The sequence below is a fragment of the Protopterus annectens genome, chromosome 4.part1, assembly GCF_019279795.1.
Source record: "Protopterus annectens isolate FY-2018-M chromosome 4.part1, PAN1.0, whole genome shotgun sequence".
In the NCBI taxonomy this organism is placed as follows: domain Eukaryota; kingdom Metazoa; phylum Chordata; order Ceratodontiformes; family Protopteridae; genus Protopterus; species Protopterus annectens.
The window spans coordinates 699,240,438-699,263,425 of NC_056734.1; the positions used below are offsets into that span (position 1 = coordinate 699,240,438).

Here is a 22,988-nt window from a genome sequence, read left to right on the forward strand (position 1 = left end):
TAATAGCTTTAAAAAATATATGGACCTTTGCTGATAACATGATATCTTTGTACTTTAAAACTGTAGCCAGATTTACCATAGTTTTCTTTCTCAAAAAAAAAAAAAAATTTTAAGTTCTTTGCTACACTCACCATCTGCAATGATCATACAGCTGAGGAAAGTTAAGCCTGTCACTGCTACCAATTTGTCCCTATCTATGTGCAAAAACTTGATATGGATAGATTATATAATTTTCATTTTTTGATGTTATTTGTTTATACCTAGAAATGCTGTAAACAAAAATGATGCTTTGGATTAAGATTGTTAAAAAATCGTGAGCATAGAGAGACTGCATCAGTTGCTTTGTTCTTTTAACGCTGCTGTCTTATCAGCCCCTTTCTGGTCAGTCGACCCATTCGTATCCCATCAGTGGGGTGAAGGCTGAACATGAGAGGCCATCATTTAAACAGCCATCAGGGGTAGTTCTAGGGTTTTTCTGTTTTTTTGTACCACTGACTCATAGGTTCATAGGTGTTTAGTAGGGTAACGACTGCAAGGGCCTTTTTAAGCCTAGCTGTGCATCCCAAATCTCTGTCAAATTCTGGCACCCTTGTTAAGTGTAAGCAGGGTCTTTGGAGATGAAACATTTACAAGCAGGGGCCTGGGAGATGAACCATTTACAGGTTGCTTATGTCCATTAGAGACATAGGTGCCAAACCAGGGATGAATTTCATATTCCCCATCCAGTTGTCTAAGTTTCACTTGAATTGGGTTAAGGAGGAACTCTGCTTCACACAGATGGGGGAGCCTGTTCCAGAGACCGTATAGTGTCTGGGATACATACAGTGGATATAAAATGTTTACACACCCCTGTTAAAATGCTAGGTTTTTGTGATATAAAAAAATGACACCACAATAAATAATTTCAAAACTTTTTCCACCTTTAATGTGACCCATAATCTGTACAATTCAATTGAAAAACAAATCTGCTGGGGAAAAACTATGAAAAATAAAAAAAAAACGTACAATATGCTAGTTGCATAAGTGTGCACATCCTTAATATAACACTTTGTTGAAGCGCCTTTTGATTTAATTACAACATTCAGCCTTCTTGGGTACACACCTGCCATCACTTAAAGAGACTGATTAACCCCAAATAAAGTTCAGCTGCCTTGTAGGATTTTACTGGCATTTACTCAGTTACCTGCTACAGCAAAAGCCATGGTTCACAGAGAGCTTACAAAGCATCAAAGGGATCTCATTGTTAAAAGGTGCATCAGTCAGGAGAAGAGTACAAAAAAAATTCCACAGCATTGGATATACCATGGAACACAGTGAAGACAGTCATCAAAAAGTGGAGAAAATAGGGGAGAACAGTGGTGTTGCAAAGAACTGGACATCCCTCCAAAATTGATGAAAAGAAAGACAAAAACTGGTCAGGGAGGTTGCCAAGAGATCTACAGCAACACTGAAGGAGCTGCAGGAATTTCAGGGAAGTACTGTTGTGGCAGTGGTGCAGCGGTAGCTTTGTCGCCTCACAGCAAGAGGTTCTCCCATTTGATTCTCGGCTGGAGTGCCTTCTGTGTGGAGTCTGCATGTCCTCCCCGCAGTCGAGTAGCGTTCAAAAGACATGCGTGAATGGGTGTGCCTTCGTTGAAGGTTGGGCGTCGAGCTGGCACCTCAGCACCATAAAAATCTACTGCCAATCATTAGCGGACCAGAGTGCCGCTGTGGCAACCCCTAACCGGGAAAAGCCGAAAGAAAAACAACTGGTTGTGTACTACATGTGACAACAATCTCCTGTATTCTCCATATGTCTGGACTATGGGGTAGGGTTGCAAGACTGAAGACTTTTCTTGTACAGAAAAACATCCAGGCCTGGCTAAAATTTGCTAAACAATACATCAAGTCTCCCAAAAGCATGTGGGAAAGAAGTGTTTAGTCTGATGAGACCAAGGTTGAACTTTTTGACCACAATTCCAAAAGGTGAGTTTGGAGCAAAAACAACACTTCACTTCACCAAAAGATCATCATCCCCACGGTAAAGCATGGTGGTGACAGTGTCATGCTTTGGGGTTGCTTTTCTTCAGCTGGAACTGGGGCTTTAGGTCAAGGTGGAGGGAATTATGAACAGTTCCAAATACCAGTCACTTTTGACCCAAAATCTTCAGGCGTCTGCTAGAAAGCTAAAGATGAAGAGGAATTTCACCTTTCAACACGACAATGACCCTAAGCATGCATCCAAATCAACAAAAGAATGGCTTCACCAGAAGAAAATTAAAGTTTTGGAATGGCCCAGCCAGAGCCCAGACCTAAATCCACTAGAAAATCTGTGTGGTGACCTGAAGAGGGCTGTGCAGAAGAGATGCCCTCGCAATCTGACAGATTTGGAGCACTTTTACAAGGAAAAGTGGACAAATATTCCCAAGTCAAGATGCGCCATGCTGATTAGACTCCTACCCAAGAAGACTGAATGCTGTAATTAAATCAAAAGGTGCTTCAACAAAGTATTAGTTGGAGTGTGCACACTTATGCAACCAGTGTATTGTATGTTTTTTTATTTTTTGTATTTTTTCTTGTAACAGATTTTTGTTTTTCAATTGAATTGTACAGGTTATAGGTCACATTAAAGGTGGGAAAAGTTTTGAAATGATATATTGTGGTCTTATTTTTGTATATCACAAAAACCTGGCATTTTAACAGGGGTGTGTAAACTTTTTAATATCCACTGTATCTATCTCTCCAGCAGGTCCTATTTATATCACAGGCAAGGTTTAAGTCTTTAGAATGTGTAATTCTAGTGCTATTTGTTTTGCTGATGTGCATGAGGTCCATCAGAGTGGGGTCTGATAGTGCCCTTTATGCCAGGTATAGATCTCCCCCCTCAGTAGCCTGTAAAAGACAAGAGTACATGGGTAGGGCCTTGAGGCAGACTGCATAGGACATTTTACTTACTCCCTGTATTAATTTATTAAGGAACCTTTGTGGATGTTTTATTTTTTGGATATGCGTAGTTAAGTATATACTAAGGGGGGCATTGTACTCAATGTGTAGGTCTGATGAATGCTGAATACAGTGGAACAATGAATGACTTCCTTGGACCCAGATGCCATACCTTTTTTAGTTGCTCAGCATAGAATGATTTCCTGACTACTGTAGACACGTGATGGTCAAAGGCTAGATTACTGGGTGTGTCCTCAAGTTCCTGACTACTGGCTCACTTGTCACGGGGTGTTGTCAATATGATAGTTACCAGGAGTGGATGACTTCCTTAAGGATACTATTATGCATTTCTTGGCATTTAGTTTTAGTCCATGGCTCTAACACCAGTTGTTTGTCTGTGTTAAGCCTTCCTGGAGAACATTTGTGTTGGTGTGGGAATTCAGTGACAGCTCCTAATTTGCAATCATCTGCAAATTTCGTCAGTCAGAGATCATTTACTTTGGCTTTGACTTCAGAGAAGTAAATCCCAAAAAGAAGTGCAAAGACTGATCCCTGAGGGACTCCACTTGTGATTGGCCTGTTTTTAGAGGTGGACTCCCCAGTTTTAAATAACTGGGTCCTGTCTGTGGGCCAGTTAGCTATCTACCGGGTGATATACAGATTTGTACCTAACCTCTTGAGTTTGTCAACAATGCCGAAGTGGGGTATTTTGTCAGATGCCTTGGCCAGGTCAAAGTAGGCATTGTGAACCATTTTCTCCACATCCATTGCTTTGGTGACCTTCTCAAAGAGGTCCACCAGGTTAGGTAGGCATGACAGGCCCTTGATGAAACTAAACCAGGTTGGGTCCAGTGTCTGGAGGTTTACAATATCATTACTGATTATTTCCATGGCTTTACATATAAGACTAATAAGACATATGGGTCTGTAGTTTCCAGGGTCTGTAGATGACCCACCTTTGTGCAGAGGGATGATTGTTGCTGTTCTCCATTCAAGAAGCACAAAGCCTGTTTGGAGGTTACAGTTAACTAACAGTTCCAGAGGGCCTGATAGGTAATTTTTCATGCTATTTAGAAGGCATCCTGGGATATTATCTGGACCCATTGATGCAGTGTTTTTGGCCCTAGAGAGAGCATTAAGGACCTGTTCCCTAGTGATGGGGGGGGGGGGTATATTTGTTGGTATTTTCTGAGGAACGGTTGTGGGATAGAGTGGGGTAAAGTTGGAGCTGAATTTGTCAGCCGGGAGGTTTGCTATATCTTCTGGCTCAGTGTAGGTGGCTCCATTTACAATGAACTCTGCCCACAATTGTGTATTGCCTTTGAGGTTGCAGACATAGCTAAGGAATACCTTATGGTTGTCCTTGGCCTGGGAGGCTAAACTTACATCAGATTTGGCTTTGACGGACTTTATTTGTCCTCTGAGTTGTTTGTTTAGTTTAATGAAAGTGCTTTTATCCTGCTGGGTGCTGCACCTCCTAATTTTTGCCATGATTTTCTTCCTTCTGTTATACAGCCTATTGATTTTGTGATTCCACCAGGGTGTTTTTTTTTTTTTTTTTGAGTTAGTTCTATACTTCTTCCTGCTGGGTACACCTACCTCTTTGCAGCTATTAACATGCTTGTATAGGGTTTCTGTGAACAGTTCTGCATAGGCAGAAGTGTTCTCAGTATGGGGGCTTCACATTTTGCCAATATTATCACTTAACAGTAGTAAGTTAGCCTTAGAGTAGTTCCTTAATATTTCAGGGTTAGCTGGGCTTCCATGTTTTATTTTTGCTTTAAAGGAGACAATTCTGTGGTCTGACCTTACCAGAGAAGACATTACAATAGTGGGTATGCAGCACTCTACCATATTAGTGAGAACCAGATCCAGTATGGTTGCACCCCTGGTTGGTGTATTGATAGTCTGATCCAGGGAGTTTGTGTTTACAAAATCCAGGAATCTCTGTAACTGTACATTTAGTGTTGTATAGGATAGTGGACTAATTAAAGTCATCCAGGAATATAGTAGTGGGTTGGATGGTGAGTGTTTGCAATAAGTTTACATACATGGTATATGGGTTTCCTGGTCATAGAGGAGGGACCTGTAGCTTGCAAGGAAGTGGTATTGGATTTTACCTATGATAATTTGAACATGGAGTAGCTCAAGTGAATTGTCTTGTTTGACCAGCCTTGAGGTATATTTATTTCTGATGTAAATCGAGACACGTCCACCTGTAGTCCCTGCCTGTGTAGTAGCTGGTCTAAATGTGTGGAAAGCATTATAACTTTGTACTGTCAGTGTGCTCTCTGCAGCTTTAAACCATGTCTCAGTGTTCACACAGATGTCAGCATTCTCTAGGGAGTGGAGTTTTTTGATTGGACTCCTAGCATTGAGCAGTAACACCTTTAGGTTTTCTTGGTTTTGATTTACTATGTCAGAAGTACTTTCAGTTTGGCATTGCTTAAAAAAGACACTGTGGTGGAATACAATGTTTAGCTAATATTTGAAAGCCTCGAGGGGAGAGGTGCAGACCATCCCTGGCAAAGCTGCATGGTCTCTTGACCATCTCCTTCCATGGTGACAAGTATTGCACCCCCTTAGAATGACACCAGTAACTAAGACAATTATTAATTCATGCATCTGGTGAAACACCATAGAGGGGCATGCAATGGGATGATGGTTGATATTTGTTCAATTCTGCAAGGGGCCTTCCTTCCCAAGAGTTCTGCCTCTCCTCCAAAAGCATCATTGGTGGTCTCTACAGACACCACCAGGAAGCTCACACTCCCCAGTGTACCCTTGAGTGCACATGTAACCCTCCCAACCCCCCTCAGGACAGTAGAGCAGAGCAGACCCACATCCCTTTACTCCTGTCCTATCCGTGGCCTGCTTCTCCAGTGTAAAGGCCCCTAATCAAACCATGGTCCCCTAGGTTACATTCATGATGCCATCCCTGTGTGCTATGGTGCCAGGCTGGCATTGCAAAAGTATGGTAAACCAAAAATTGGTTTAGTTCATTTTGTTTCAAGACATGAAAAGGAGAAGATATTGTGGCAGTTATGGCAAGAGACATACACCTGAGCTTAGAACAGTTAGATGAGATGCAGAAGGTCTTTTTCTGATATTTGCAGATACACACTGGTTACCAAAGATGACATTCTTAGTTTACTGTTGCTGTACTGACTCTTGGGATGACCCCCCCCCCCACCCAGAGCTGTAGTATGTTTAGTGGTCAGCTTGTGGTAGACCATAGGACACTAATCCCTGCAGAATGGCTGAAGCAAATCCTGCCCTGGGCATGGTTCTTAATTCTTTGGAAGAGTGTGAATAGAAGACCAAATTGCTGCTTCCATAGTTGCTTGAGTGGAGACCCCCCCCCCCCCCCTTAGGAAGGCTGTGGTAGTTGTAGCCTTGGTAAAGTGGGCCCAGACTGCAGTAGGTGCTTGTTTACCATGGTACATGTAACGAAAGGCAATGCAGTTAGCAGTTTGTTTGGAAATGGTCTATTTGTTTACCAGATTCTCTTCTTTTCTCTTTGCAAAGGCAGCAAAAGGCTGGTCTGAACTTTTTCTATGCAGGTAAAATCTAAGTTACCTCTATACACTGAGAGAGTGCAAAATCCTTTATTCTTTAGTTGTGGGGATGGATAGAACACTGATAGATATATTGCTTAGTTTAGTGAAAGTTCTGTTACTTCCATGGGCATGAAAGTAGGGTTGATAATGCAGAGTGGCCATGTTCTTTCTGCAAAAACCAAAAAAGGCTGTCTGCACATTAAGGTTTGTAACTCCACAGTTCATCTAACCGAATTCCAAGCTATCAGAGAAGCATATATTTTTTTTACAGCATCTTAATTGGGAGGAAAATACTGGTTCAAAGAGATGCAAGGTTAGGAACTCACCTTAATTGTAGATGTCTCACTAGATAAGCTGTTGCTGCACTACATGTTCTTCCTGTTTCACTGTTGCAGTCATTACATTTGGGTTATCTGCTTGCAGGTAGTCCTCAGTCGGCCTGATTAACAAAGTCTTGGGTCCACCGTCAGTTGCTGTCCCTTCTTCCATGACGTCAGGTCGTCAGGGGTATAAAACATGAAGTCGATGCCATTACATCAGTCTTTCTTGCCGTATGGTGCCCGAAGCAGAAGCAGTATGCAAGTTCCGGTCAGCCGACTCCTGAAATTTTCGTTTTCGAGTTTCAGAACCGAAGACTTCAACTAAAGCTAAGTACCCCGTTGGGGAATCTTTTTCGTGTTCCTTACCAATGTCAGTAAAAGTTAATAATTGCATTACTTGTGGAAAGCAAATACCTCATAAAGATTTTTATTCATACTATATTCCTTGCCTAGGCCCTGACCACGCCGTACCTTGCTGTCGGTTTTGTGCCTTATTTAATCAGCGCACTATCCGTCATCGGTATATTTTCGCCTCTGAATATTTACGTTCTCGGTTTAATTATCCAGAAATGTCATCAGTTAGCCATCCGTCTACCAGGATTCTGAAATAACACAAAGATAAAGACAGAGACAGGCTGCCAAGGTCCAAAACTGCCGACGATGCTTCTCCTAAGTCAGTCGCCAGTTCACCGGTACTCAGTGAGGTGCTTTCTCAGCCCCTGATACCCGCTACTTCTGATTCTCAGGCCTCTACTGAGACCCATTCGGAGTCTGGTATGCCACGAGATGCTTCAACTATGGAACCCACGGATGTGTCTACCTTGGATGGGTCTGGAGCTGCTGTGCAGGCACTGGTTTCTGAAGGTGTATTCAGGCCTACGGACTTGCATGTTAAACCGACACCTCCTTCTCTACTTAGGCCTAAATCTCGAACTATGCCTAAAAAAACAACTCACAGGCCACATGCTCAGGCCTCTATGCCTAAAACACAAATGATAAGAATGGCCGAATATCTAATAACTCTAATCAGGGGTAGCCAACCCCCCAAGAGGCCTGGGACTGAAGTTGATTATGAGTCTTCTGACCAGGATTCTGTTTTTTCTGATGATCTGGATTTGCCCTTATCTACTTATGAGGATTCTGAAACAGAGGACTCCATTCCCTCTGCTTCCCCTCCTGAGGATTTTTCTTTTGGGGAAACCTTACATACTCTAAGGGAGCATTTCCACTGAGAAAGCCAGGATTTTTCTGATTCAGAAAAAGGCTTAGGGATTTCCTTCTCCTACCTCAGCATAGGCCTTTAGCTATTCCTGCTGTACTTGACATTGTTGATGATGCTTTTTCGGAATCTAGTTTGGCCCCTGATTCCTTACCTCCTGCTCCCAGAAAACCTGACAGATACTACAGGGTCCCTAAGTCCCACAAGTTCCTTTTTAAAAATCCTAGTGCAGATCCAGAGACTATTTCACAGGGGCCCAAGGGGATTAAGACTTCTACTGCTAAAAATCCTACCCCTTCTGATAGAGACTCCAGGGTGCTGGATAGATGGGGGTAAGAAGGTTTATACTTCTGCAACCTTGACCATTAGGGCTTTAAACTGCCAGTTTCATATGTTAAAGTATCCGCAACATGTTATTGGACTGCTTAAACAGAAAATGATGTTGATTCCTGAATGTGTGGAAAACAAAGAATTACAGGATTTAATGTATTCTGCTGAACAAGTTGGAAAACATACTTTGCAATGTGGTTTTGATTCATTAGAGGCCTCTTGCAGGGCTGCTGTTACTGGGTCTGTGCTCAGAAGGCATGCTTGGCTTAAGGAGCAATCTTTGCCTGATCATGTTAAAGCTAAAGTGTTGGATGCTCCCTTAAATCAGGACCGCCTGTTTGGCAACAAGGCTGAGGAAGTTCTTAAAAAGATGGAAGATAAAGCTAAATCTATGCAAACTGTTAAAGATTTCTTACAAGTTCAGCTTCCTAGATTTAGTAGGCATTGGCTCTCTAAGAATTTGCCCTTTCCAGCCCCTTCCAGGTCTTCTCAAGCCAAACCCAGACACAGCAAAAAACCCAGGTTTCAGTCCCAGGGGACACACAGAACTAAGCAGTGGGGGCCTCAACTTCCAAATCTGGGAATAATAAGACTCACCTCTATGGTAAACTTTCTCATTGACTTCCTTTTCAAATTTCCAAGCACTTCTCAACTGACTGCCCCTTTGGGGGGAAAGATTGCTCTTCAAGCAAAGAATTGGGAACTCATTACCCAGGACAAATGGTTTTAAATATAGTGTCCCAGGGATTCAGATTTCACTTCCACATGTTGCCAACACCAAGCGGGTGGCCAGACCTACCCCCAAATCAGTGGGCAGAGGCCCAAATACAAGTACTTTCTCTCTTAAGTATGGGGGCTATTCAGCTGGTACCAGAAGAAGAAAAGGGACAAGGTTTCTACTAGAGACTTTTCCTGGTACCCAGAAAAGACAATTCATAGCGTCCTATCCTGGACCTGTCTACTCTAAACACCTTTTTGGAGATTCCAAAATTCAAGATGCTGACTCTTCACCAATTACTTCCTATGCTAGGCAAAGATGCCTGGTCGGCAACACTAGATTTAAAAGAAGTATACCTGCACATCCCAATCAGGGAATCTTGCAGAAGATACCTACGCTTCAAAGCAGGTTACACGCACTATAAGTTCTCTGCACTGCCCTTTGGCTTATCTACTGCACCCAGGGTATTCACAAAGTGCCTAGCTCCAGTTATTGCATTTTGCAGACAAAGAAATATTCAAATATACCCATACCTGGACGATTGTCTAATTCAGACAGAAAGCCAGGACATACTTTTGAATCATCTGGCCTTTGTACAAAGGGTTCTAACTTGTCTGAGGTGCACCATAAATGAAAAGAAATCACACCTGGTACCCTGTCAACAAATTATATTCCTGGGAGCAAGCTTGAATACAACTTCTAAGATGGCTTACCTCACGCCAGAGAAACAAATTAATTTGACAACGTACTTCAAAAAAGTGGCCATAAAAACCAAGCCTTAGGGTTCATGGCCTCCTGCATTCTTCTAATTCCATATGTAAGACTGCATATGAGGAAACTACAGTGGTATCTAAAAAGCCTATGGTGTCAACATTCTCAGGATCTAGAAGCAATGATTCCTATCATACCTTGCCTACGTCTAGAGATGTTCATTGTGTTTCACTGTTGCAGTCATTACACTTGGGTTATTCTTCTGGCAGGCGACCCGCAGTTGGCCCGAGTTCCAAAGTCTTGGTCTGGCGTCGGTTGTTGTCGCCTCTTCCCTGATGTCAGTGCGCCAGGGGTATAAAAGTTGCAACCGACGCCATTTTCTTCAGTCTTTCTTGCCACGAGGTGCCCAAAGCAAAAGCAGTTCGCAAGTGCCGGTCAGCCGACTCCTGAGATTTTCACAATTGAGTTTCAGAACCAAAGTCTTCAATAAAGCTAAGTACCCTGTTGGGGAAACTTTTTCTTGCTCCAGACTGATGTCAGTAAAAGTTAATAATTGTATTTCTTGTGGGAAGCAAATACCTCATAAGGACTTTCACTCTTAATGTATTCCTTGCCTAGGCCCTGACCACGACGTTACCAGTTGTCGGTTTGTGCTAGATTCAATAAACGCACTATTAAACGTCGGTTTGATTTTGCTTTACATTATTTTGGCCGAAGGTTTAATTACATAATGCCATCGGAACAACCGGTGACCGGAATTTATAAAAAACGCAAGGACAAAGAAAAGGACAGGCATCCGAGGTCCAAAACCGATGACGAAGCCTCTTCAAAGCCAGTCGCCGGTTCACAGTGAGGCGCTTTCGCAGCCCCTGACACCCGCTACCTCAGAGCCACAGGCCGTAACTGACAGCCATGTGGAGACACCGAGGCCTGTGGAAACTCAAGGTATTGGGCTTATGGAAACTATGCCCTCAGATGGGTCCGGAGCCGCTGAGCAGACATCAGCTTCTGAGGGTGTTTTCAGACCTTCACAGCTTACAATTAAGCCCACTACAGCAGCCAAGGCAAAGTCAAAAACACCATTAAAGACAAGGAAACAAGTAGAGCATTCTCCAGAACAGTCATCCATGCCAAAGAAACATATGCTTAAAATGGCCGAAGACCTAATTACTTTAATCAGGGGTTCCCATCCCCCTCCTGACAAAAGGCCTAGGCAAGACACTGACTATGATTCCTCTGACCAGATTTCCATTTCCTCTGATTCCTCTTCTGATCAGGGATATTCTCTCCCTCCCTATGAGGACTCTGATGCAGAAGAGTCTATACCTTCAGCCTCTCCGCCTGAGGATTATTCTTTTGGGGAAACCCTGAACACCATGAGGGAGCATTTCCATTGGGAGAGCCAGGATTATTCAGAATCCAATGAAAGGCTCAGAGACTTCCTTTTATTGCCTCAGCACAGGTCCCTGGCTATCCCCCCTGTGCTTGATATTGTTGATGATGTTTTTTTCTGAATCCAGTCTGTCTCCTGATTCTTTACCCCCTGCACCAGTCAAGCCAGACAGGTACTACAGGGTCCCTGACTCTCATAAATTTCTTTACAAAAAGCCCGCTGCAGACCCAGAAACAATGTCTCAGGGTCCTAAAGGGGTTAAGGCTTCCACTGCAAAAAATCCTGTCCCCTCGGATAGGAATTCCAGAGCTCTGGACAGATGGGGGAAAAAATTTTACACTTCTGCTACTTTAGCTGTAAGGGCTTTAAACTGCCAGTTTCACATGCTTAAATATCAACAGTACCTCATGTCATTGTTAAAACAGAAAATGGTTTCAAATTCAGAAAGTCCTGACAGTAAGGAAATGCAGGATTTATTGCATGCAGTTGAACAAGTGGGAAAGCATACTCTGCAATGTGATTTGGATTCATTAGAGGCTTCTTGTAGAGCTGCAGTTACAGGCTCTGTTATTCGAAGACATGCTTGGTTGAAAGAACAAAGTTTACCTGACCTTGTTAAAGTAAAATTACTGGATGCTCCACTACAACATGATGCTTTGTTTGGTGTTAAGGCAGAAGGGGTGTTAAAGAAAATGGAGGATAAAGCAAAATCAATGCAGACAGTGAAAGACTTCTTACAGGTTCAAACACCTAGATTTAGCAGAAACTGGCCTTCAAAAAATTGGTCCTTTCCAGTGTCAAGACAGGCCACAAAGAGGCAGATACAGACACCCAAGAGGCAGATCTCAGCCCCAAGGCTCCTACAGACCTAAACAATGGGGTGCTTCAGCCCCCAAAGGAGGGGAAGACAAATTACAACCTTATAGGAAACAGTCCCAATGACTTCCCTCTACAAATGCCAAGCACTTACCTTTTGGCAGCAACCCTAGGGAGAAAGCTAGCATTTTCTCAAAAAATTGGAACATGATCACCCAGGACCAATGGGTGCTGAATATTGTTTATCAGGGCTACAGGTTTCACTTCCACATGCTTCCAAAATCAAAAGGTATGCCAGACCTGCTACAAAACCAATGGGCAGAGGCACAAAAACAGATTGCTGCTCTTATGGACATGGGAGCTATTCAAAGAGTTCCACAGCAAGAACAGGGACAAGGATTTTACTCAAGACTTTTCTTAGTACCCAGAAAGGACAAAGCCTGGAGACCAATACTGGACCTGTCAATCCTAAATACTTTCCTGGATGTTCCAAAATAAAAAATGTTAACACTACAGCAACTTCTGCCCATGCTGGGCAAGAAGGCTTGGCTAGTTACTTTGGACCTCAAGGAGGCATACCTGCATGTCCCAATCAGACAATCCTGCAGAAGATACCTCAGATTCATAGCAGGCTCAATGCATTACCAATTCTCTGCACTACCCTTTGGCTTATCTACTGCGCCCAGGGTCTTCACGAAATGCCTGGCACCAGTAATTGCATTTTGCAGACAAAAAGGAATTCAAATATATCCCTACTTGGACGACTGCCTTATTCAAGCAGAGAGCAAGGACATTCTGCTAAAGCATCTGGCGTTTGTAAAAAGATTACTAATTTGCCTAGGGTTCACAGTAAACGAAAAGAAATCAGAACTAGTGCCCTCTCAAGAGATAATATTCCTGGGTGCAAGCTTAAATACAACTGCCCAGATGGCTTATCTCACGCCAGACAAACAAAAGGCAACTGACTCATTACTTTCAAATGATGGCAACAAAAACCCAGCTCCCTGCAAGAAAAATTCTGCAGGCCCTGGGCTTCATGGCGTCCTGCATTCTACTAATTCCATATGCAAAACTGCACCAACTACAATGGTTTCTAAAAAGTGTTTGGACTCAGCATTGTCACAGCCTGGAGACAATCATAACTTTAATTCCCTACCTACAACAGGAGTTTCGATGGTGGTCCCAGGCCTGTCACCACAACAAGGGACAGCCTTTCACCTTACCCACAGCCAGGCAGACAATAACAATGGATGCATCGGATTATGCCTGGGGGGCACATATGGCAGGAAAATGTATTCAGGGCACATGGCCCAAGGAACAAATGCATCTTCACATCAATCAAAAAGAGATGCTAGCTGTACAGAATGCCCTGACAGTTTTCAAGGACCTACTACATCCAGGACAACTATTAATAAAGACGGACAATACCACAGTTATGTGGTACATAAACAAGCAAGGCAGCACACATTCCTACTCCCTATGCAGGCAAGCCATGACTTTGTGGAACACAGCACTGACCTATCAAGTACATCTGCAGGCACAATTCCTGCCAGGAACAAAAAATACACTGGCAGACAAACTAAGCAGAAATGTCATGGATCCTCACGAATGGAAGCTAAATCCACAAGTGTTCAGCATGATAACGAGGAAATGGGGACGCCCAGACATAGATCTTTTTGCCTCCCCTCACAATTACCAAATACAGAAATTCTGCACAAGAACTTATCACTCTCAAGCATGGAAAGTGGATGCTCTATCATTCAGCTGGAAAGGCCTGACAGTCTATGCCTTCCCTCCGATGCCTCTTCTTACCAAGGTGCTACTAAAAGTCAGACAAGAAAGGCCAAAAATGATCTTGATTGCCCCAGACTGGACACGCCAGCACTGGTACCCAATCCTAAAGAGTTTGTCTCAAGGCCCAGCTTGGCTTCTACCTCAAATTCCTCATCTTCTGACACAACAAAACAATCAGATTCTGCACAGTCAACTCAGAACCTTAAACCTGGCAGCATGGCAGATAATGTAGCCACTCAGACTGCACCTCTCTCTAAAGCTGTTATGGATGTCATTTTAGAAGCCAGGAGGCCCAGCACTAAGAAATCTTATGCAGAAAAATGGAAGAGATTCTGTGCTTGGAACCAGGCACAAGGGCTCGAACCACTTGTCCCTAATATACCTCAGATTTTACAATACCTAACTGAGATGCTGGACAAAGGCCTATCTTTCTCATCTATTAAAATCCATGCCTCTGCCATTTCAGCTCATTACAATATGGAACCTCCTATATTTTCACATCCTCTACTACGACAGTACCTCAGAGGCACAAAAAATATAAGACCCCCAAGGAGAGCACCAGTACCAACTTGGGATCTCAATTTTGTCTTAGAAAAACTCACACTGCCTCCTTTTGAACCAGCCAGCACAGCTGATCTAAAATTCTTATCATGGAAAACTGCTCTGCTCCTAGCAATAACTTCAGCAAGAAGAGTCTCAGAGTTACAGGCATTAATGGCTGTGGAGCCTTTCATAATTTTTCATCAGGACAGGGTTTCTCTTAGGACAAACCCAACATTCATGCCAAAAGTGGTCTCCAGTGTGGCCTTAAACCAAACCATTCATTTACCTACGTTCTACCCAAATCCCCAGAATAAAGGGGAGAGACTTCTGCACGCTTTGGATATACACAGACAGCTACGATTCTACTTAGACAAAACAAAAGCTTTCAGAAAAACTGAGCAACTGTTTGTAGCCTATGCTGCAGGATCACAAGGAAAGCCTATTACAAAGCAGACAATCTCAAAATGGATAGGACACTGCATCCGCTTCTGTTATGCACAACATGGCAAATCAGTGCCTAAGGGCATCAGGCCTCATTCTACCAGAGCAGCAGCCACTTCAGCAGCTTTCCTCAGAGGAGTACAAAACCAAAGACATTTTAGAAGCTGCAACCTGGAGCTCAGTGCACACTTTCACCAAGCACTACCACTTACCTCTCTACTCTAAATCCAGAGCAGGCTTTGCCACTGCAGTTCTGCAGGGCCTGGTAGCCTCTCCAAATCCAGTTTAGACCCAGAAGCCCAAGCTCAGCTTTGGGATTCTACCAAAGTGTAATGACTGCAACAGTGAAATACGATAAACATAGTACAGTTGTGTACCTACCATAAATGTAGATGTTCGTGTTGCAGTCCAGGTTACCCACCCACCATCCCCCTTTTTTCATTGCTGGGACTTTTCTGTGCTTCTCAACTCTATACAACCTATGTGTTGTATTTGCTTGTAGATGAAGGAAATGTTTATAGTAATATATGCATGTTTTTTGGCATAATTTTATCTTTACAGCCTTCCTATCTGGGGGCATGTGACATCTGGGGCAAGAAAAACTGAAGAAAATGGCGTTGGTTGCAACTTTTATACCCCTGGCGCACTGACGTCAGGGAAGAGGCGACAACAACCGATGCCGGACCAAGACTTTGGAACTCAGGCCGACTGCGGGTCGCCTGCCAGCAGGATAACCAAAGTGTAATGACTGCAACAGTGAATACTCTCGAACATCTACATTTATGGTAGGTACACAACTGTACTTTCCTTTGGTGGGCAGAGGCCTGCCACCAGAACAAGGTACTACCTTTCACACCACCCCCTGCTGCCAAAACCCTAACAATAGATGCATCAGACTATGCATTGGGGGGGGGGGGGGGCGCACCTGGCAGGGAAGTGCATTCAGGGCAAATGGAACCCAAGTCAAAGGCACCTGCATGTCAATCAAAAAGAAATGTTAGCTCTGCAGAATGCTCTGAAAGCCTTCAAGGACCACATTCTTCCAGGACAACTAATGGTAAAGACGGACAACACCACTGTTATGTGGTACATAAACAAGCAGGGGAGTGCACATTCTTACCCTCTCTGCAGACTAGCCATGGCATTTTGGAACACAGCCTTGAGCTACCAAATGCACCTACAAGGTCAGTTCCTGCCAGGAAAATTAAATACACTGGCAGACGGACTAAGCAGAAACCTCACGGACCCACACGAGTGGAAACTGGAACCAAGGTTTTTCAACATGTTGACAAGCAAATGGGGGAGCCCAGATATAGACCTGTTTGCCTCTCTCCAAAACTACCAATTGGACACATTTTGCACAAGGACTCCCCACAAACAAGCCTGGAAAGTGGATGCTCTGTCCTTCAGCTGGAAAAAACTATCAGTCTATGCCTTCCCCCCTCTGCCTTTGCTCTCCACAGTACTACTAAAAATCAAACAGGACAAACCAAGGATGATTTTGATTGCTCCAGACTGGCCGCGCCAACACTGGTATCCACTCCTGCGCAGTGTGTCATGGCTATCCCCATGGCACCTGCCTCAGACTCCTTCCCTGTTGTCTCAGCAGGAGAACCAGATTCTGCACCCTCAGCTTCTAACACTAAACCTTGCAGCCTGGCTAATTACATAATCTCTCCTTTACCATCCCTCAGTAAACTTGTAATGGATATAATTTTAGAGGCAAGGAGGCCTTGTACTAGAAAATCTTATGCTGAAAAATGGAAAAGATTCTGTGACTGGAACCAGTCTCAAGGGATGAGCACAGCAGCGCCCAATTTACCTCAGATTTTACAGTACTTAACTGAGATGCTTTACAAGGGCCTGTCTTTTTCCTCCATTAAAATCCACGCCTCAGCCATTTCAGCTCATTATAACACAGAACCTCCCCTCTTCTCTCAACCACTGCTCAAGCAGTTCCTCAGAGGTGCCAAAAATGTGATACCACCCAGGAGAGCTCCAACCCCAGCCTGGGACCCTAACTTTGTTTTGGAGAAACTCACACTACCTCCTTTCGAGCCAGCTACTACTGCAGACTTAACATTTCTTTCTTGGAAAACAGCTTTCCTTTTAGCAGTCACTTCAGCTAGAAGGGTATCTGAATTACAGGCCCTTATGGCAGTGGAGCCTTTCATCATCTTTCATGCGGCCAGGGTGTCCCTCAAAACCAATCCATCCTTCATGCCCAAGGTGGTATCCAGTGTGGCTCTTAATCAGTCCATTCATTTGCCAACCTTGTTTCCCAATTCACAGAACAAAGGGGAATGGATACTGCATTCCTTAGTTGTGCACAGACAACTTAGATTCTACTTGGACAGGACTAAACCTCAAAGGAAATCTGAACAACTGCTGGTGGCATTTGCTGCAGGGGCAGAGGGGAAGGCTATTTCAAAGCAAACCATTTCTAAATGGATAGGCCATTGCATTCATTTCTGCTATAAGCACCATGGAAAACCTATCCCCCAGGGGATCAGACCTCACTCCACCAGGGCTGCATCTACCTCTACAGCCTTTCTCAGAGGCGTCCCTACCAGGGACATCCTAGAAGCTGCTACCTGGAGTTCTGCACATACTTTCACCAAGCATTATCATTTGCCAATTTTCTCTAAATCCAGAGCTGGCTTTGCCACTGCAGTCTTGCAGGGCCTTATAGCTGGTCCTAATGCTATCTAAATTCCTTCTCCCAACCATAGCTTTGGGAATCTACCCAAATGTAATGACTGCAACAGTGAAACACGAAGAACATAGTACAGTTGTGTACAATTACCATAAATGTAGATGTTAGAGTGTATTCACTGTTGCAGTCCTGGTTACCCTCCCTCCAGCCCCCTAACTTCTTTTTGGCTATACCTCTACTTTCCTTTACTATGCTTAAAAGCCTTTTTGGTGTATTTGCTTTTTTGTTGGAGGTATATCATTGTACTTTTATATTTAATTGCTTCCCATTGGGGGGCACCTGACATCTGGGGCAAGAAAGCTGATGTAATGGCGTCTGCTGCATGTTTTATACCCCTGACGACCTGATGCCATGGAAGAAGGGACAGCAACTGACGCAGGACGCAAGACGTTGTTAATCAAGCCGACTGAGGGCTACCTGCAAGCAGATAACTGAAATGTAATGACTGCAACAGTGAATATACTTGAACATCTAAATGTATGGTAAGTGTACACAACTGTACTTTTCCTTTATCCATCCCCCTGTTTTTTATCCTTATCCTAAGGTTGGATAGGGACCCTAATCACCTTCCTCTATCCCATTAGATCCTTACCTGTATACCCTATCTTATCACCAGGCTTACTTCTGGGGCAAATATTCAGGGTGATTTTGGTTTCCTGCAGGCAGGAAACCCAAGAGTCAGCACTGTAACTTTGAATCTGTGCAAACATCTACTTACAACTGAACTTTATTCCTCCTATTGTTCCTATATTTGTAATGATTGTGTCATTTTTGTATGTTTTCTAGCCATGGTTTGTCCTTTCTCCTAATCTTGCCTCATTGCAATTATAGATATAAGAAGTTATTATTACTACTACTCAGGCATATATTTCTACAGAACATCTTAGAGAGCTTCTTTTTTAGATATGATTATGATACTTAGTTTGCAGTCATCAGTGCATTTGGTTATCCAGAACCCACTTTTGTATCTCAGAAACATAAAAAAATGGCCAGATACAGTGTCCTGCAGGACACAAGTGATAACCCTCATTGGTGTATTGGGATTGACAGGTACCCCACACACAACCTGTAACATGTTAGTATTTAACCAATGTTTTAACCATTGTAGTGAGTGTTTATTGACAATGGATACATTCAGTTTGTTATTCCATGATGCATAACAGTATCAACTGTCTGTGTCTTAGTACTTTGCATGCATACATGATATGCAGAAGGGTACTCAAGTCAGACACTGAACACAGAACTGTAATGTAGAAGCCAACTTTGGCCACTTTCAGACTTTGGATCCAAAGCTTAGGCTTTCCCCTTACCCATAATCCCCTGTAGATCATAAATAACCTCAGATCTCATTTGCATCAGACACAATTACTTCTGCTCAGGCTGGGTGAAAGCTAAGTGCTTCTTCTTTTTGGTATATTATGGTTATTTAGCCTGATAATTCCCTGTCATTGTTTATTATTGTCTATTTACCTTCTTCCTAGTCAGCTAAAAAACTTCTATCCTACTTCACTATCTTTGACACCCGTTTTCCTGTCCCCTTGGGTTCTTTTGAATTATTTCTTGATCAGATCAGTACCACTTTTTAAAGTTTTTCTGTGTGATTTTGTTTACTGTTAGTGCTGCTGGCATAGTTAAATTACTGGACTTTTTTGTAGTTAACTGCGGTTGTGGTACTTAATATTGCTTTTGTGTTGTCATGGCAAAAAAGTCACCTGGCTTTAAGAAATGTGTGGTTTGTGGCCAGAAAGTCCCCATCTCTGAGGCACACACCAAGTGCGTTTACTGCTTGGGGGCTACACATGTAGATTAGCAGTTCTCTATTTGTAACTCCTTTGACTCCCAGTGTTTGGAGGAGAGACAAAATAAACTGGTGCTTAAGTGATTGCTTCCTGCCACAGTAGGAAAAGTTTCCCTCCAACACTCTTCTACTTCTTCTGTGTCGCCTTCTGGTAAGAAGTTTAGTGAAAATGTTAAAGTTGAAAAGAGTGCAGACATGTCTAGTCACAAGGAAAAAAGAAAAAGTTAAGTAGTTTAAGAAAAGGTCGATGGTCTGTCAGGTTCCTGAGGTCCAACCCTGAAGATTAAAAGATCCTTGGATCTTACTCCTGTGTCAGGACCTATCATCCTTGGATCCAGCACTTCTCCCCTGCCAGAACCAAGCTTTGTTTTTGGAACCTCTCTACCCAAGGTTCCAATCTCTTTTTCTTCAGGACAGACCTTTTCACAGGATGCCCAGACCCCGTTCCTCCCTCAGGTTGGTGCAGTCCTCCAGAAACCTTTTCAAAATGGATATGGATAGAATGATGCAGAGGTCCGTCATGACCCTGATCCAGTTGGGGGATGTTCTTCATATTTCACTGTTGCAGTCATCACCTGTGGGTTATCCCTGCTGTGGTAGCCCTCGGCCGGCCCGAATACCAGAGTCAGAGTTTTTCTGCGTCGGCTGCTGTCGCCTGTAGTCTGACATCAGGTAGTCAGTGCTATAAAGTAAGGCAGCCGACGCCATTACATCAGTCTTTCTTGCCATGGAGCCTGTAGCAGAAGCAGTTTTCAAGTGTGCCAGTCAGTCGCTACCAGAGTTTGAATTACAGCTGAAAATGTCTAAAGCTAAGTACCCTGTTGAGGATCCTTTTTTCTTGTACTAACAGATGTTCGAAAAAGTTAACAATTGTCACACCTGTGGAAAGCAGACCTCACACTGAGACTTCAGTCATACTGTGTCACTTGTTTAGGCCCAGACCATGACGTCCCCCGTTGTCTGTTCTGTGTCCTCTTTAACAGGAGAACCATTTGCCGTACAGCTCTTATTGTAGACAGGTATTTTCGTCTTCCATCTTCGCATTCCAAAATGACATCTGTCAGCCAACAATCCGTGGACATTCCAAAAAAATGCAGAGATAAAGATAGAGACAGACCACACAAGGCTAAGCCTTCCGATGACTCTACCGCTAAGCAGGTCGTCAGTTCTCCAGAATTCATTGAGGTGCTTTCGCAGCCCCTGATGTCCGATTTAATATATACGCAGGCCTCTACTGAGACCCTTTCGGAGTCCAGTATGCCACACAAATCTTCTTCATCTTCCGAGCCTTTTGGCTGTCTCTGCCTTGGTTGGGTCCAGAGCCGTGACGCAGGCACCATCTTCCAAGGAGGCCTCTTGCACTACCGAATCTAGACAAAAAAACGATGTCTTCTCATCTGACTACTGTTTCTCTCAGACCAATGGATACTCTTAGGCCTAGAAGCTAGGCCACTCCTAGAAAATCTGCCTCTAGCCACCATCTTGCTCCTGCTCCACCACTCCAAACACAAATGCTTAAAATGGCTGAGGATCTCATCTCCCTTATCAGGGGTAGCCAGGCCACAACTTCTAAAAGGAAAAGACACCCTTCTCCTGAAATTATGACAGAACAGGATTCTGAGGAATCTGATTATTCAGATTTTGAAGAACAACAACCTCTGACTGCTTATGAGGATTCAGATGCAGAGGAATCCATTCCTTCTGCCTCCCCACCAGAAGACCTTTCCTTTGGGGAAACCCTTCACACCCTCAGGGAACATTTCCACTGGGAATCTCAGGATTTCCCCAAGTCTAAGAAAAGACTAAGAGAGTTTCTGGACCTGCCCCAGCACAGACCCTGGCCACCCTCCCTATTTTAGAAGTGGTGCATGATGTTTTCCATGAATCCAGCTTTGCCCCTGACCCTCCCACGTGCTCCCAGTAAACCTGACAGGTATTATAGAGTACTGGATTCTCACAAATACCTGTACAGAAATCCTGCTGCAGTACCAGAGGTCATTACACAGGGACCTAAAGGAGCTAAGAGTAGTTCTTCCAAGAATCCTATTCCTTCTGAAAAGGATTCCAGAGCTCTGGACAGATGGGGTAAAAAAGTATATACCTCTGCTAAGTTACCTATCCGAGCACTCAGCTTGTCAGTTCCAGATGTTAAAATATCAACAACACACTTTGGAGCTATTAAAATAAAAGATTTCATCCTTTCCTGACTGTGCCAATTCGAAAGAGTTAGCAGATTTACTGCACTCTACTTGTCAAGTGGCCAAACACTCATTACACTGTGGCTGTGACACCCTAGAAGCCTCAAGCAGGGCAGCAGTGTCAGGATCTGTCATTATGAGACATGCATGGTTGAAGGAACAACCTCTCCCTGATCATGTCAAGTCTAAATTAATTTGTACACCCCTGGATAAAGACTGTTTATTTGGAGTAAAAGCAGAAGACGTGCTGAAAAAGATGGAAGACAAAGCAAAATCTATGCAAACTGTAAAATATTTCTTTCAGGTTCAACCTCCCAGGTTCAGCAGGAACTTTCCCTCTAAGCACTGGTCCTTCCCTGCACCTAGCAGACAGGACCAAGGTTAGCCATGTAGGGACAGACCACCCAGGCCCCAATCCCAGGGGCAGCAGAGAACCAAACAGTGGACCACTTCTGCCCCAAAGGCAGGGAATTGTAAGCCATCCTTCTATGGCAAAAACTCTCAATGACTCCCTCCCCCCCCTCCCCCCGCCTTCTTTTCACTCAACAAAACTAGGAGGAAGGCTCTCCCTCTGCAAAGAAAATTGGCTTTCTGCAAAAAAAGGACCAATGGATCTTAAAGATAATTTTTCAGGGATACAGACTCTCTTTTAACGAACTCCCAATTCCAAGAAGGTACCCAGACTTGCCTCCAAATCAGTGGGCAGAGGCATTGAAACAGGTCCAAACTTTCATATCCCGGGGGCAGTAGAACCTGTCCCTTCAGATCAAACAGGCAAAGGCTTTTATTCCAGACTATTCCTTGTTCTCAGAAAAGAGGGCACTTGGCGCCCCATCCTGGATCTATCCATTCTGAAACACCTCCATGGTGGTCCCCAAATTCAAAATGCTAACTTTGCAGCAGCTACTGCCTATGCTGACAAAAAATGCCTGGCTAATGATCCTAGACCTAAAAGGTGGCTACCTCCACATCCCCATAAGGGAATCCTGCAGGAAATTTCTTCGCTTCAGACCAGGATCACAACACTTTCAGTTCTCTGTGCTACCCTTTGGTTTATCTACTGCACCCAGAGTATTCACTGAATGCTTAGCCCCAGCCATAGCATTTTGCAGACAAAGAAATATACAGATTTACCCTTGTCTGGATGACTGCCTCATTCAGGCAGAGTGCAAAGAAAAGGCTTCAGGACCTCCTCTTTGTCAAAACCCTCCTAACTTCCCTAGGGTTCACCATTGTGAAGAATTCAAATCAAACACCCTCCAGGAAGATCATTTTCTTGGGAGCACTACTGGACACAGCATCCCAAATGTCCTTCCTATTCCCAGAGAAGCAGAGCTTCCTGCCTCTCTACTTTGCCCAGCTGGCTTCCAGAAGTCATCTCACTGCAAGGAAGTGCAGGCCTTGGGGTACATGGCATCTTGCATCCTTCTTATTCCTCTGGCCAGACTTCATATTAGGAAACTTTAGTGGTATCTAAAGAACCTTTGGTGTCAGCACTGTCAGCCTCCA

The 22,988-nt window shown here is 43.7% G+C and overlaps 1 protein-coding gene across 1 annotated transcript in view; it reads right to left on the minus strand.

Moving 5' to 3' along the window:
• The window catches only part of GFM1 (G elongation factor mitochondrial 1), a 1,399,365-nt gene that overhangs the window by 836,257 nt on the left and 540,120 nt on the right, over positions 1–22,988 (minus strand). The window contains 1 exon segment of the mRNA XM_044070477.1: positions 13,948–13,984. Within this exon segment, the coding sequence (XP_043926412.1) occupies positions 13,948–13,984 (37 nt within the window).